This window comes from Argopecten irradians, chromosome 8, assembly GCF_041381155.1.
Source record: "Argopecten irradians isolate NY chromosome 8, Ai_NY, whole genome shotgun sequence".
NCBI classification, from domain to species: Eukaryota; Metazoa; Mollusca; class Bivalvia; order Pectinida; family Pectinidae; genus Argopecten; species Argopecten irradians.
Genome location: NC_091141.1, coordinates 4,279,223 through 4,293,709, shown reverse-complemented (window position 1 = coordinate 4,293,709; position 14,487 = coordinate 4,279,223). Strand labels below are relative to the sequence as shown.

The 14,487-nt window shown below is 33.6% G+C and overlaps 1 protein-coding gene across 3 annotated transcripts; it reads left to right on the top strand.

The window, feature by feature from the left end:
• Window positions 1-4,282: 4,282 nt before the first annotated feature.
• On the top strand, window positions 4,283-13,519 carry LOC138329143 (zinc finger protein 551-like). Of its 3 annotated transcripts, none has more exons than XM_069275905.1 (8): window positions 4,283-4,381; window positions 7,166-7,750; window positions 8,258-8,422; window positions 8,738-8,901; window positions 9,659-9,986; window positions 10,187-10,333; window positions 10,782-10,828; window positions 11,166-13,519. In XM_069275905.1, the coding sequence occupies exons 2-8, from the start codon at window positions 7,261-7,263 to the stop codon at window positions 12,105-12,107; spliced, it is 2,283 nt and encodes a 760-aa protein (XP_069132006.1). In that variant the 5' UTR covers window positions 4,283-4,381; window positions 7,166-7,260; the 3' UTR covers window positions 12,108-13,519. The 3 variants fall into 3 exon arrangements, with proteins under 3 accessions (XP_069132006.1, XP_069132004.1, XP_069132005.1); XM_069275903.1 differs by having other exon boundaries at window positions 7,166-7,777; XM_069275904.1 differs by lacking the exon at window positions 4,283-4,381 and adding an exon at window positions 4,437-4,618 and having other exon boundaries at window positions 7,166-7,777.
• The last annotated feature ends 968 nt before the right edge of the window (window positions 13,520-14,487 follow it).

Here is a 14,487-nt window from a genome sequence, read left to right as displayed (position 1 = left end):
TATAAGGTGTTGGTATAAAAATCCTTTAGGGGACGTGGTTAAATTTGATAATATGAATATATCGAAACATATATATCCATATATAATGGTCAGACTTGCTAAATTAGCCTCTATACTGACCTTGTATTTAATAAATAAGGATATGATACTACCAATTCATCTTAATCTTTATTTATACATGTATGAAATTCAAATTCATTCCGGGAGGATTTTCACCCCAAAAGTTGAACCAATATTGTACATGGCCATTAAAACCGTATTAAAATTCGTGATGCCTTTATATAACAAACGCTTGTAACAAGATAGATACAAATTTATATTTGTGAAATTCAATCTGTTTCTCAACTTTGGAAATGAAACCACGATCCGCGAGAGAATTTCACTCAAAAAATACAAAACACATGAATTTTTCTGCATTAAAAAACCTAGTTAAACAAGTAACATGCTTACTTCCTCATTTGTGTCATTAGCTGAAATATGGAATTGTACTATGGGTAACTAGTGATCACGTGATTATGTGTTTATTTCCAAATACATAGTGATTTCTCTGACCTCTTACCTGCTCAATACTATGTAGAATAGAAACTTTACCGATTTTTGATCTATACCAATAAAACGGGTCCATATTGATATAAACTGTAATTTCGCAATAGAATATTTGCCGTATTGCTCAAAATAGATAATGGAACGGCAAATGGAAATTGACTGATCAGTTAAATTCGCTTCGACATCGAAAGAAGTTGCAAGTGGTTATTAATATTTTTCATAGTTTTGCGTTGACTTAAAGACAGGAAGACAAATTAACATGTATATAGAGCGATACGCATATCCCATCATCTACTTCTAGCCAAGCATATTTTTACCATGTGTATTCCTGTAACGTACAAAATGACGTTTTTACAATATAAATTGATAACTTTTAGAATATAAATGTACGGTAGCCTATTGGTGCCAAATTAGATATGAAAGATGAAAAAAGTATTGCGAATAAATGCAAAACTTGATATTTTCACCCGGCTGGAAAATACCGTATATTTTCACAGTAAAACCTTGCATTTCACAGCAAAAATGTAATAAACCGTCACATTGTGGACTGCTGTCTCTCAAAGAAAGTCATTCCTTTCCCACCCACACAGCAAAATCTAGCCCAGTAGATGACAAGCACGCGCATTTTATTGACAAATAACATCGTTACATAATGTACGTTATACTTCGGAGAGTTTAACTAAACAATATGTGAGTAGTATTGTGTAGTATCTAGACTCATTGTGTTACGTGATATCAGGTATTTATGGGTAAAGGATATCAAAGCAAATCATCTATTTTACATTTACAAATTACTTTTTAGGCCACATATAACTCAAATAATAATGTCAAGGATTGATAAGTAAGACTCTCACTTCTAAATCCTTGAATAATGTAAACTAGAAATTTGGATTAAATGGATGATGCATTATTTGTAATAAAGTAAAACTTATTTATCATAAAACAAAGTTAATGAGAAATGTTGCATAAAATGCTAAATTAGTTGCTTTTTATGTAGTATTGTGTAGTATTGGGCATTTAGATGTGTTTTGCGGTATATGGGTGTTTATAGGCGATATTTGGCCTTAAAACTCATTTTTACACAAAACTCATTATTTTATAAGACAAGCTTTATTTTGATTTAACATAAACAAAAAGATTATTTCACAAAAGAATGGTTGATAAATCATTTACATGCAGTATTGGGCATTTAGTCATTTCAATGGCCAGTATTGGGGCAATATTGGCTTTTAAACACACATTTTATAAAACTCATTTTATAAGACTTATTTGTTTTAATTCAACATAAATAATTAGATTATGTCATAAAAACGTGGTTATGTTATTTACATGTAGTATTAGGTATTTCGTCGTTTCATTAGCTATTATTGGGTAATTTCTGGGCGATATTTGGCCTCAAAACCCACATTTTTACACAAAACTCGTCGTATAAGACAAGCTCTATTTTAATGTAACATAAATAAATAGATTATATCACAAAAGCGTGGTTAATAAGTGATTTACATGTAGTATTGGGTAGTATTGGGTATTTAGTCGTTTCGTTGGCCAGTATTGGGCGATATTTGGCTTTAAAACACACATTTTTACACAGAACTCATTTTATAAGACAAACTTTATATCAATTTAACATAGATAAATAGAATATGTCATAAAAGAATGGTTAGTAAGTTATTTACATGTAGTATTGGGTAGTATTGGGTATTTCGTCGTTTCGTTAGCTGGTATTGGGTAATTTCTGGCCGATATTAGGCCTTAAAACTCACATTTTTACACAAAACTCATTTCATAACACAAATTTTATTTTAATTTAATATAAATAAATAGATTATGTCATATAAGAATGTTTAATTAGTAATTTACATGTAGTATTGGGTAGTATTGGGTATTTAGTCGTTTCGTTGGCCAGTATTGGGCGATATTTGGCTTTAAAACACACATTTTTACACAAAACTCACTTTATAAGACAAACTTTATTTTAATTTAACATAGACAAATAGAATATGTCATAAAAGAATGGTTAGTAAGTTATTTACATGTGGTATTGGGTAGTATTGGGTATTTCGTCGTTTCGTTAGCTAGAATTTGAAATTTCCGGCCGATATTTGGCCTCAAAACTCACATTTTTACACAAAACTCTTTTTATAAGACAAATTTTATTTTAATTTAATATAAATAAATATATTATGTCATAAAAGGAAGTTTAATTAGTGATTTACATGTAGTATTGGGTAGTATTGGGTATTTAGTCGTTTCGTTGGCCAGTATTGGCCGATATTTGGCTTTAAAACACACATTTTTACACAGAACTCATTTTATAAGACAAACTTTATATCAATTTAACATAGATAAATAGAATATGTCATAAAAGAATGGTTAGTAAGTTATTTACATGTAGTATTGGGTAGTATTGGGTATTTCGTCGTTTCGTTAGCTGGTATTGGGTAATTTCTGGCCGATATTAGGCCTTAAAACTCACATTTTTACACAAAACTCATTTTATAACACAAATTTTATTTTAATTTAATATAAATAAATAGATTATGTCATATAAGAATGTTTAATTAGTAATTTACATGTAGTATTGGGTAGTATTGGGTATTTAGTCGTTTCGTTGGCCAGTATTGGGCGATATTTGGCTTTAAAACACACATTTTTACACAAAACTCACTTTATAAGACAAACTTTATTTTAATTTAACATAGACAAATAGAATATGTCATAAAAGAATGGTTAGTAAGTTATTTACATGTGGTATTGGGTAGTATTGGGTATTTCGTCGTTTCGTTAGCTAGAATTTGAAATTTCCGGCCGATATTTGGCCTCAAAACTCACATTTTTACACAAAACTCTTTTTATAAGACAAATTTTATTTTAATTTAATATAAATAAATAGATTATGTCATAAAAGGAAGTTTAATTAGTGATTTACATGTAGTATTGGGTAGTATTGGGTATTTAGTCGTTTCGTTGGCCAGTATTGGCCGATATTTGGCTTTAAAACACACATTTTTACACCAAACTCATTTTTACAAGCAAAATATAGTTTAATTGAATAGTATTGATTATATGAAGTCCCAAAACAGTAGTTTATTAGCTATTTACAAGTAGTATTGGGTAGTATTGGGTAGTATTGGGTGGTATTGGGTAGTATTGGGTATTTAGCCGCGCCCGCAAAATTACCCCTTTTTTTCCCGGGGGAGACCCCCGGACCCCCAAAACACCGAAATCTCGCGCTTTCGGGCGCTCGCAAATTCATCAAAACTCATTTAAGCTATTCTAAATCATAATATTTTTCCCGGGGGAGGCCCCGGACCCCCCAAACACCAAAATCTCGCGCTTTCGGGCACTCGCAAAATCATCAAAATACATTGTAAAACTCATCTCAGCAATTCTAAATTACAATATTTTTCCCCGGGGGTCACCCTCAGACCCCTAAAACACCAAAATTTCGCGCCTTCGGCGATCAAACGCTAATTTGGCCAATTTGCGTATTCTTTAATTTCCTTTTAGCGGGGGGGGGGTTACAAAATATTGAGGACCTTTGCCCCCCCCCCCCCCCCCCCCATTACGTTTCATCTTCCTACGCCACTGAATATAACGTTAGATAAAATTACAAACACCCCTGAAACACATTGGCTTGCATATAATATAAATATTCATGAGATTTCTTTTTATTAAAAAAAAACCGCCAATATTAGTCTCTCTTGATTCTCTGTACGTTGTAGTTATCGCCCTTGACCGGAACTCACCAGTCCATTAAGACAGAAATATTAACGCGAGACTGACAGAACAAGAAAATAATGATATTGCAAGCATTCAAGACATTTTCTGGGAGGTAATGGTCAAGGTCTCGACTTGTTTAAAACGACAATGTGTAAATGTTTACGTTGATTAGAAAATAGAGATCGCAATCACGATAAAGCGTCGTTCATGTTAATCCTACAAGCCCTGTCACTTGTCTGCTTCTCGTGAAATCCTTCACCGGTCTGGCGCGGGTGTCAGCCTCCCTGTCTAGGTACTAACCCCGGGGCCAGTGTCAACATGGCCTTGTTATGTTCAGGAGATTGGTACGGTGGGTGATCAACATTAATATTAAACGCTACATGCTTCTATTTACTGGCGTGCGGAGGAAAATCATGCTTTGTTTACAATAGAACGATGATGTATCAGATAAATTATATGTTATTTATAAAAACGCTTACTTTTTATAGTCCTAGTGCTGATACGAATCAAGTCTCTGTATGATGAATCACGTCTGTGACATGTTTTCATTTGAAAGTAAACTGAGTGTTAATTATGGAAATTATAGCTGACACTATCTTGCTTTAATAGTTAACATGCATAACAGTTATGTAGTTTAAAAATACAATAGATCTTCATATATGCTACAGAACATACAAATGTAAAATCACGGGTAATATAACAGGTACATGAATATAATAAGTAAGTGACTTTAGAACATACCTTGCATGTTACACTGTACTGTACATATACATAAAACTGATAAAATATAATATAACAATGTTTGTAACAGAAAACTGATTAAAGATGCTCCACCGACGACAGAGCATAAATGATATTCATCAGTTGAACAGTAATGGTGTTTGATCATGTATATATATGTCTAATTAACACAAAAAAATAATATAAAATAATTTTTTCGCCTTTGGAGCATGCGTAATCAGCTAGTACTTCCTTCCATATAGGATATAGTGGCATGGAATTTTTTTGGGATGCAATCAATTATTTTCCATATTTTTAACTTGAAGTAAAAAAAGAAGTTCAAACTTTTCAATGGTGGTAATGGTGTAAAGTAACTAACATTTGTAACTGAAGAAAAATACGAAATCGTCTGCTCCTGCTATTGATAGTGAAAAAATACCATTTGCCAGAGGTGGAACATCTTTAAGAATTAAGTTTGTCATACATCATCTGCGTATAACTAAACAGGTGGTTTCAGAAATTCCTTGCCACAAGAAGCATTTAATTGTCAGGTGGTCACCATCTCGACTTCATAAATATATAAAAACAAACCCTTACTGACCAGTCTCACACAATGAGTAACAGATTGATTTTAAACAGTTTGTAAAATTAACGTATTCAGTTTGCATGGTTTGTCATATACATTGTATTTAAAATGAGGATATTTGTGGCAATTTAGACAAGGGGAATAGATAATCCTGTAAGTTCCTCCTTCCAGGGGGTAGAGCTAATGTGGGCGTGTGGTCTAGAAAATTAAGATATCACTATTATTAGTTTATCACATGTACACAGATGCTATCAAAACATACCCCACCAACCACAAACACACCCTACCCCCACCTTAAACATTTTCATGTAAAAATATCATTTATTGACAGCCATTGTATTTGTAGCAGCTCATTCTCCACTCAACTCTGAAAAGTACATATTCAAAAACTAACAGTTCATAGTCACATAATTGTCACAGCTTCTGATTTAGTTACACTCATGCTGGTATAATCTTTGATTATACATGTACATGTGTGTAAGCCTCAAAGCTTAATTGGCTAGAGAAATTAAAAAACTGATTACTTAATGTGCGTTCATTATCGCTATGGAATAGGAGGACCATATATTTGTCAGTTTTAAGACCTTCATATCCAGTTAATAACATTCTGTCCTGATTTGCAATTCATATACCAGTAATGTGTGGTAGGAAGTGCCTTGTGTATTATGCAAAACATATCTTGTTTAGTTTGTAGGGTAAATTTCTTTTAGTGTACTAGTTGGCATGTATTCATGCAGGTTGAGGAAATCATACCCTGAACAATAAAAGGTCTCTTTAGTTTATGAATATCTATTATCTTCAAGGAGACGAGGACGTAAACCCTGGTATTTATGATAAAATTATTTCAAATATCATTTACAAAAGTCTTATCACATCTTCTATATAGATCTTGACCCACCAATATCATGCAGGTACAATATATGAGTTGGTAGCAACTACTTTTCATTGGTTAATTATAGTACCACTTAATTTGGCATAAGAAATTTGATTCAAAATTACTCCCTTAAATTTTAACAGTACCCCATATCTTGAAAGATATATGATTAATACAAATCACTGCTTCACATCTTGGTACATGTAGCTGATATATACATACCGTCAGGGATATCTGATGTAATTTAGCACATATCTAGCAGTACCTCCACAGCCAGGTTTAAACAACAAAAAGTACTGAGTACCGTCTGATATTGAAAAACTTGCATACCAGTATGTACATTTGTACCTATATTTAACCACACATTTTCACATGTGCATCCACAAGTACAGTGTAGATTTAGCAAGGAGACTAACGGAAATATACTAATAAAAACAAATCAACATCTGTCATGAAATAATGTTACCCATGCCCTTTGATTTATTTTGTCCTATAGCTAGCTGTCCTATTGTATCATGTACCTATGCAATTTCTAGTAATGAGAGGACATACAGACATTTCAGTTTTTCTTTTCTATTTAAACCTTTATCATCTTTTTCATGAGACTTTTGTGATGTATTTAAAATAAGACATCTTCAATTTAATTCTCAGTTTGCAGAAGTAGTTTGCATTATTTATGTTTTTCATATTATATTTTGTGTTTTTTTGTCTTTCAGATGACAGATTTATTACCAATATCTGATAATTACAAGAAATGGCCCACTGGATGCTGATAATTCCCATCCACAGTCCAATGGAGTAACAGAAAAAAATGTCAGATGTTAATTTGGCAGATGTAGATGTTGGAAAGACGGTGGAAGAGGATGTTTCCGACAAACTTTTCCTGGTGTCAAGTGATACGGATGACTACATAAGTTCTGATGAGGAATCCACACAAACAAGAGAAAACAACTCTAAAAATTTGTCAAGTCATGAAATGCTATCTGGGCCCTTACATTTGAGCTGTATGGAGACCAAGCCTGTATGTAATGGTGTAAGGGATCCCTTTGGTAAGCCCTATAGTGAAAATGGGTCTGTATCAGAATATATGGACACTGAGGTACACAAAGAGGGAAGAGATTTAGAAAATGCAGGTTTTGACACAAGTGTTTGCTATGAGGAATTTGATGCAACTTGTTCAGGTTATATTTCTGATGGTAGTAGCTCAGGTGCCGATCTCCAGTGTAGTTTAAATTCACACGGATCCACAGATAAACAATGCAATGGGAAGGAGGATAAAGACTTGAAGCCTGATATCAGAGGTAAAGAAAAAACTGTTGTGGAAATAGGTAAATATGGTTCTATAGCACCAATTTAATGTTACTATATTCGACCCTATAAGCACCCATGTCCCTATAAGCACCCCTCCCCCTTTTTGAGGCCTCAATTTCAATTGCCCATGCATAAATAAGGACCAAAATTACATAAAACGGTTTAGATTTGCAATAATATTGACTTATTAGCACCTTTTAATTTTTATCTATTTTTAAGCGCCCTGGGCGCTTATTGGGTCGAATACGGTAGCAGCCAAACATTGTCCCCATACATGTTAAAGCTATAGCCTACAGCTGTTATTCAGGATGTAAAACCAAATTAATTATCTAAGTCATTCCATATAATCTATGAGGGAATTCGAATGAGTCAAACATAAATTTTACTTTTGACTTTAGATAGTCATGTCTTTTTATTATCACGAATATGTTTTTAACTCGTCCTGCAGACTTGATTGTTACCATGATGAGTTTTAGATTCATTATTTAATGTTGCAGATGCAGTACATGTGGAAAGTAGTCAGAATACTTGTGTCAAGGGAGGTAACTCTGAGATGAACACAGATACAAAGGAACAAAAATCAAATATATACAGTTGTGGTTCTTGTGGAAAGCAGCTGAGTAGTAAAAGTGCATTACGAAAGCACAGGTGTTCACAGAGAGGTAATTAATTAATTTATATGTTGATTTGATTACTGGAAAAAAAGCCTGACTTTCATTATTATAAATATACTTGCATGTATTAGTATTTTACATGTGATGTGTAACAATAGATTCATCATGATGAGAAAGAACACTTTAGTACCCTAGATACATCAATAGCTTTTTCCTCTTTAAATGCATTATTGGTATTTAAACAGCAAACAAATGAAAAATATGGATTATTATGGCCTAGGTATGCACAAAGATCTTTTCCCCTAGAAGCAATATTATTTAAGAAATTAGTATAGAGAATGTGATATTATATTTGTTTTATAGCTTATGCCTCAACAATTAATGATGAGCTGTCAGATGATCAAGATGAAGTGATGGGTCCACCAGTGAAACAGCATCGGCTTGACGAGGAGGATCACTTTGGGTTTGAGGAGGATCAGTCTGGTCCCCAGCTCGTTGGGAGTAGTCTTACTGACAGTCCTGATCAGGTGAGATGTCAGAGGCTAATAGAATCTTTCCCTATCTAGAGGGAGTGACAACGAAATCACAACCTGAGAGGTAATTTTTGAACGTCTAATCCGAGTATACCGAGGGTTGGACATTCAGGAATTCCCTAGTGGGTTGTGATTTTTTGTCACACCCTCTAGATAGGGAAATATTCTATTAGTAGGGAATGATTCTTTTTCTCCAATATGCAAAGAAAAAGAAGAGATAATGATTTAAAAAGAATCGTTTTCATCGCGATATGAACATGAATCTGTTGTCTGCACTTCAATATTGATGACGTCATCGACAATTGTACGTCATGGTCAAACCGTGTGAAGTCATGACATCATGTAATTGTCTTCAGGTTCAAAAAGTTAGCGCACCCAATCTGTCATACCCTAGGGGTTGACAAAGAAATCTCCCCTTGCTAAAACCAGTGACAAATGAGTGAATAGTGGGAGAAAGCCTCTTCATTGACAAGTTAGAGAAAGGACATATCTTGTTGAAATGATTAAACGCACAGCTTTTGTCTGACCAAATTTGTAGCGGTCTCTGTACGTATCAGATAGATTAACCTTGAATAAACCATCAAGTTTTGATAAATCAACATCCAGTCTATTTTGGTGAAAAATCATACCCTTTTAATTGCAATTTTATATTAATTCAAAGTAGAATGATAGTAATGTGAACTGAAAATAATGATGTGATGCATGATAGCTGGTATTTTGATTCTAAACTCACTTACTGCCTGGGTTTCAGGCCCAGTTAGATCACCAGATAACCTCCTACCAGAGCTCCCTTGATCATCAAGGATCGGAAACAGCTGAACATGACAAGCACCAGTGTATAAATCCTGATAAGTGTGACTGCTGCGATAGAGTCTTCCCAGACAAAAACTACCTCATTTCTCACATCCGATCTGACCACCAAGGTCAGAGCAATATACTGTGTAGCTATTGTGATACAATTATCAGCAATGCTGACGATTTAGCGGAACATTTAAAGTCAAATCACACAAATCAACAACAGTTACAAAACAAGACACCAGATCCAAATGAATTACAATCGCACAAGAAGATATATGCAGGTGAGAATTTAAACAACTGTTAGTTTTCCTGACAGATTTTAATCCTCAAATTGAGACCATTTGTTTTCAATTTTCACAAAGTCTTAATTAGTAATCGTTTGCACTTGTAGACTTACCGCAATTTATGAACTTTGCACCAGTTTAAAAACAAACAAAAAGAAAATTAAATGCTGCAGCTTTATAACTTTATTTTATTTAAGAGAAACAAAAAGCAAATTCCAGGCAAATGGACGGAAGTGTAACAAAATATACAAATGGTGATGATTATCTCGAAAATGGCATTGATTTTACCTGCAAGTTGAACCAGTCTGAATCCCCAAGGGCACGTAAATCTTCCTCTTCCAAAGGTATGACTTGTATGAATGCCATTGAAAGGCCTTGCTACTTTGTTGAGTATTTGAAGGTCAAGTGAGAATAAACAAAAAGCTAAACAAGGTCAACTTATTCAAAACATTCCATCCTACCTTTGTCGCATAATTTACCAAGTATAGGCCCTTTGCCATTTCATTTAACATACAAGGGTTATCTCCCTTGCTATATACAAGCTGAGGTATTTTCATGTTATTTTTGAGAAATAAGACTTACTAAGTTATAATCATAAATTTGTTGTTTTTTTTTATAAGATGTTAACTGTATCTTGTAATAGTTTTAAAGTAATTTCAGGGGTGAATGAGTTATGATGCTTGACACTTTGTGAGTACATTACAAAAAAAAATCAAGTTTTGTTGAGATGACATGGGATGTAATTGTAAATGAATTCAGTAACTACTGATTCTTTTTCTTATTTTTTTTCAGATTCAGTATCCTCCGATTCGCCTTTGGAAAGGGAAGCCAAACTAAAGGTTTGTAGCCAATTGATGAAGAATTGATAAAGGGGTATATTGAAAATATTTGATGCATAAATTTAACATGATATTATGCTGCCCATGTATACATACTACCAGTATTTCAATTTTGTCTCTTGATGACATGACATGTACAGTCGGTCATGTGCTAAACCAACACACAACATATACACAGGCATTGATTTTTATGTCCTTATTCAAGAAATGAAACCTTTCTCTGAAAAACCAACCAGTGTCGTGAAAAAACTTTATAAGAATATATAAGCTTAATGTCTTTAAAGCGGTTTTAGTCTCTATTTTGATATTCTTTGAACCTTTTTATTGTTGATTATAGGAAGACTTGAGGAAAACCAGCAAACTTCCACGTTCTTCATCAGCTGACTCCATTACACAGAGGTTCAATTCACTGCCATCACAGGGGCTATACAATGGTGTCACTGACAGGGCTTCCCATACTATCACTCCTCTTATACCCTATGATACCAGTGACCATGGGGATGACCTTGACCAGGCTGTGACACTCAACACCCCAGAAGGGGTCATGTACCAATGTAAGGTATGTGGGTACCAGACCCGCATCAAACAAAGCATGTTTAAACACTCCGTATCTCACCGTGGTAAGAAACATTGCTGTAGATTCTGTGATATAACATTTACTGATTCCTACAGCTTGCAGCACCATTACTGCACAAACCATGGCGAGGAAACGTTTGTATCAAGGGGACATAACTTTGTACATAACATACATCTAGATGATCCGGTACAGCATAAACAAAGACCACAGAGTGTTTTATCTAATGGCAAGGATTCCCCATTCCAACCAGAATCTCACAGCTCTCACAGTCTCACCCATGAGTCCCGACCGGGGTCATCCGAGGGTACATATATCTGTGAATGGTGTGGGAAGTCGTATGAGAAATACCAGTTGTATCTTGACCACTGTATGACATTTCATGCCTCGAGGAAGAGCTACGAGTGTTCAAAGTGTCATGCCAAATTTTCCTGGCGGAACAGTTTAAATCAACACACAAAATTATGTATGAGCTCCGAGTCGGAGATCTACAGATGTGATCAATGTCCTTCAGAGTTTAAACGTAAGAGAGACCTAAAAGTTCATGTGGAGGGTAAGCATGGGGAAACAGAGAAACTACATACTTGTTCCTGTGGTAAAACTTATAAATGGCAGTCAGGTCTGGCTAGACACAGGAGCAAGTCTGGATGTTTCTTTATGGTTCACCCAAATAAATTCAGGACTAAGACTGCTCTCGATATATGAGCTTAATTTGTATGATTGGTATCACAAATACTTCCTCAACTGACCTGATTTTAGTCTAGGTATTAACTTCAAATGTGATGGTTCATATATTTAAGAGGAAATAATGATGTTTTTGAAAGTTGATATGTACATGTAGGAACCATCTTTTTGATATTGGATCAGATTGTTAATAAATTGAATCTCTCCTCTTGGAAAAGTTGGTATGCCTGATCTATTGGTATATTGTTAGAGAGGTTTAGTCTTCCTAAATGTTATCACGAACTTAGCTAAGCATTAATTGAGATTAGACTCCACGGAAATGTATTACATTTTTGTGTCGCCTTCAATGCAAGTGTAACACATAAATATCACTATGTTGACGTCAGTTACTGCGTGGGGCGGTGTCTGGTAAACGTAACAAACTTTGTATATTGCTTTTTATCAATGAGATCTCAGATTGGTTTGATACTGGTCAAAATCTCTGTTAATATTTAAAAGAGTTACGGGACTTTAAAATCATCAAAACAGACAATTTCTTGGTTTCAGCTCAATAACTCTTGAATTTATTTAACAAACTTCAACCAAATTATGTATATTACTATATAAATGAGATCTCAGATGGGTTTGATACTGGTCAAAATCCGTCATTATTTGCAAGAGTTACAGGACTTGATAACTTCACTTAGTTATTAACAATATACTCGACTGTAAATAACTATTTTTTGTGATGTTTAAAACTGCTATGCAGGCGACACATCCACTTCCGTGAAATTCTTGTTGTACGCAATGTATCGGATATTCCTGTCTCCCATAATATGATTATTTATAGACACAAATTGACGTCAAAAGTTTTTTACACAACATATATATAATATAGTGTTCAGTACATTTTCAATTTCCTCGGAGGTATGGATAGGAAATAGAAAATGTGGAAATCAATGCACAAAACTAACCATAAAATGAAATATTGTTTTATAAATGTATGTTGGTATCTGACATGTGAATATTTGTTGTATTACAAAAATCTGAGATCAGTTTTCACATTTAATATGAAACTCATACCTTGTGTCTACGAGAAAGATTGAATCTCACTTTGAAATATTTTGTATTTTTTTCAGAAATAAATGGAAAATATTTGATTATGGACAATCAATGAACCAAATATTATAAAAAAGTAAAAGTATTTTTTTTTAAATGTATCAAAACTTTTCTACAAATGTTAATGATTTCGTTAAATTTATTTGTAAACTGGCATGTGCTTTTCTGATGTGGTAATACTTTCAATTGAGTAGTCAAACTAACGTTATTTAAGATTCATTATTAAGATTTCTAAAAACTGTTTAGTTCACCATTATTGATTGTTGGGCTATTCAACTCGCCTTTAATCTGTGGTCTACCTGTCCATCCCTCTGTCAATTAACCAAATTTCACATGTAAATGTATGTATCCCTCTGTCAATTAACCAAATTTCACATGTAAATATATGTAGGGCCTATCTACGTATTTTGCATTTTTAGATCAACAAAAAAACAAGACATCCTGCAGTAATAATGAGTATTTCACCGCTAGGCATACTACGTTTAAACATAGTATTTTCCTGTGTGAATCAAATGTTTCAAAGGATGAAGGAGAGAAATGAAAAACTGAGAAAATATTTATTAAAGATAATTTATCTGTAGCTGTTGTAGATCATTTTATGGAGGGTGCCAAGATCCCTCTGCGATCTCTTATTCTTTTTATTTTTTCAATGCCAAACCTGAATTTTGGATCCGGAAGCAATATCTGATTTTTTTTCCTTTTTTAATAAGATCATGTTTATGCAATGTGTTTACCATGACAAGGTGAAATGCATATACTTAGTTGTTTATTTGTATTATGTCTTTTAGTTGTCTTTTACATAAAATTTACTGGTACTTGTTCATTGAAGTCATTTTGATTGTTACAAAATTGTTTAAAACTATTGTGTACAAAATACCATTTACTGAAATACTCAATTTAGGATGATAATGTCTTTATATACATAAATGAACTAGGTGAGATTTCAACTCCGAGTACAAAAATACCCAATTTCAGGTCATAGATACTATGTTATAGACCAAAAAGAATCTCAGTCTATGTAAAGGAAGGGAGGCCCAAGAAATATTGTTATTTTTAGACCCCAAAATATTGTCTTGGGTCAGTGAAAATTAGGAATGATGCCAATGTCATCATCTTGAAAATTTTATTTGTTTCCTATTTTTAATTACTGATTCTAAGGTATCAGATGACAGTAAAGCCTTTGGACCTCCTAAGCTTGTTACCAAGACGTTTGGGCTACATTTCATGATTTGTTCTATAGCATACACTGATAAATCCAGATATATAACACATGGGCTATTCTACTCATGCAACCTTTCCTTAT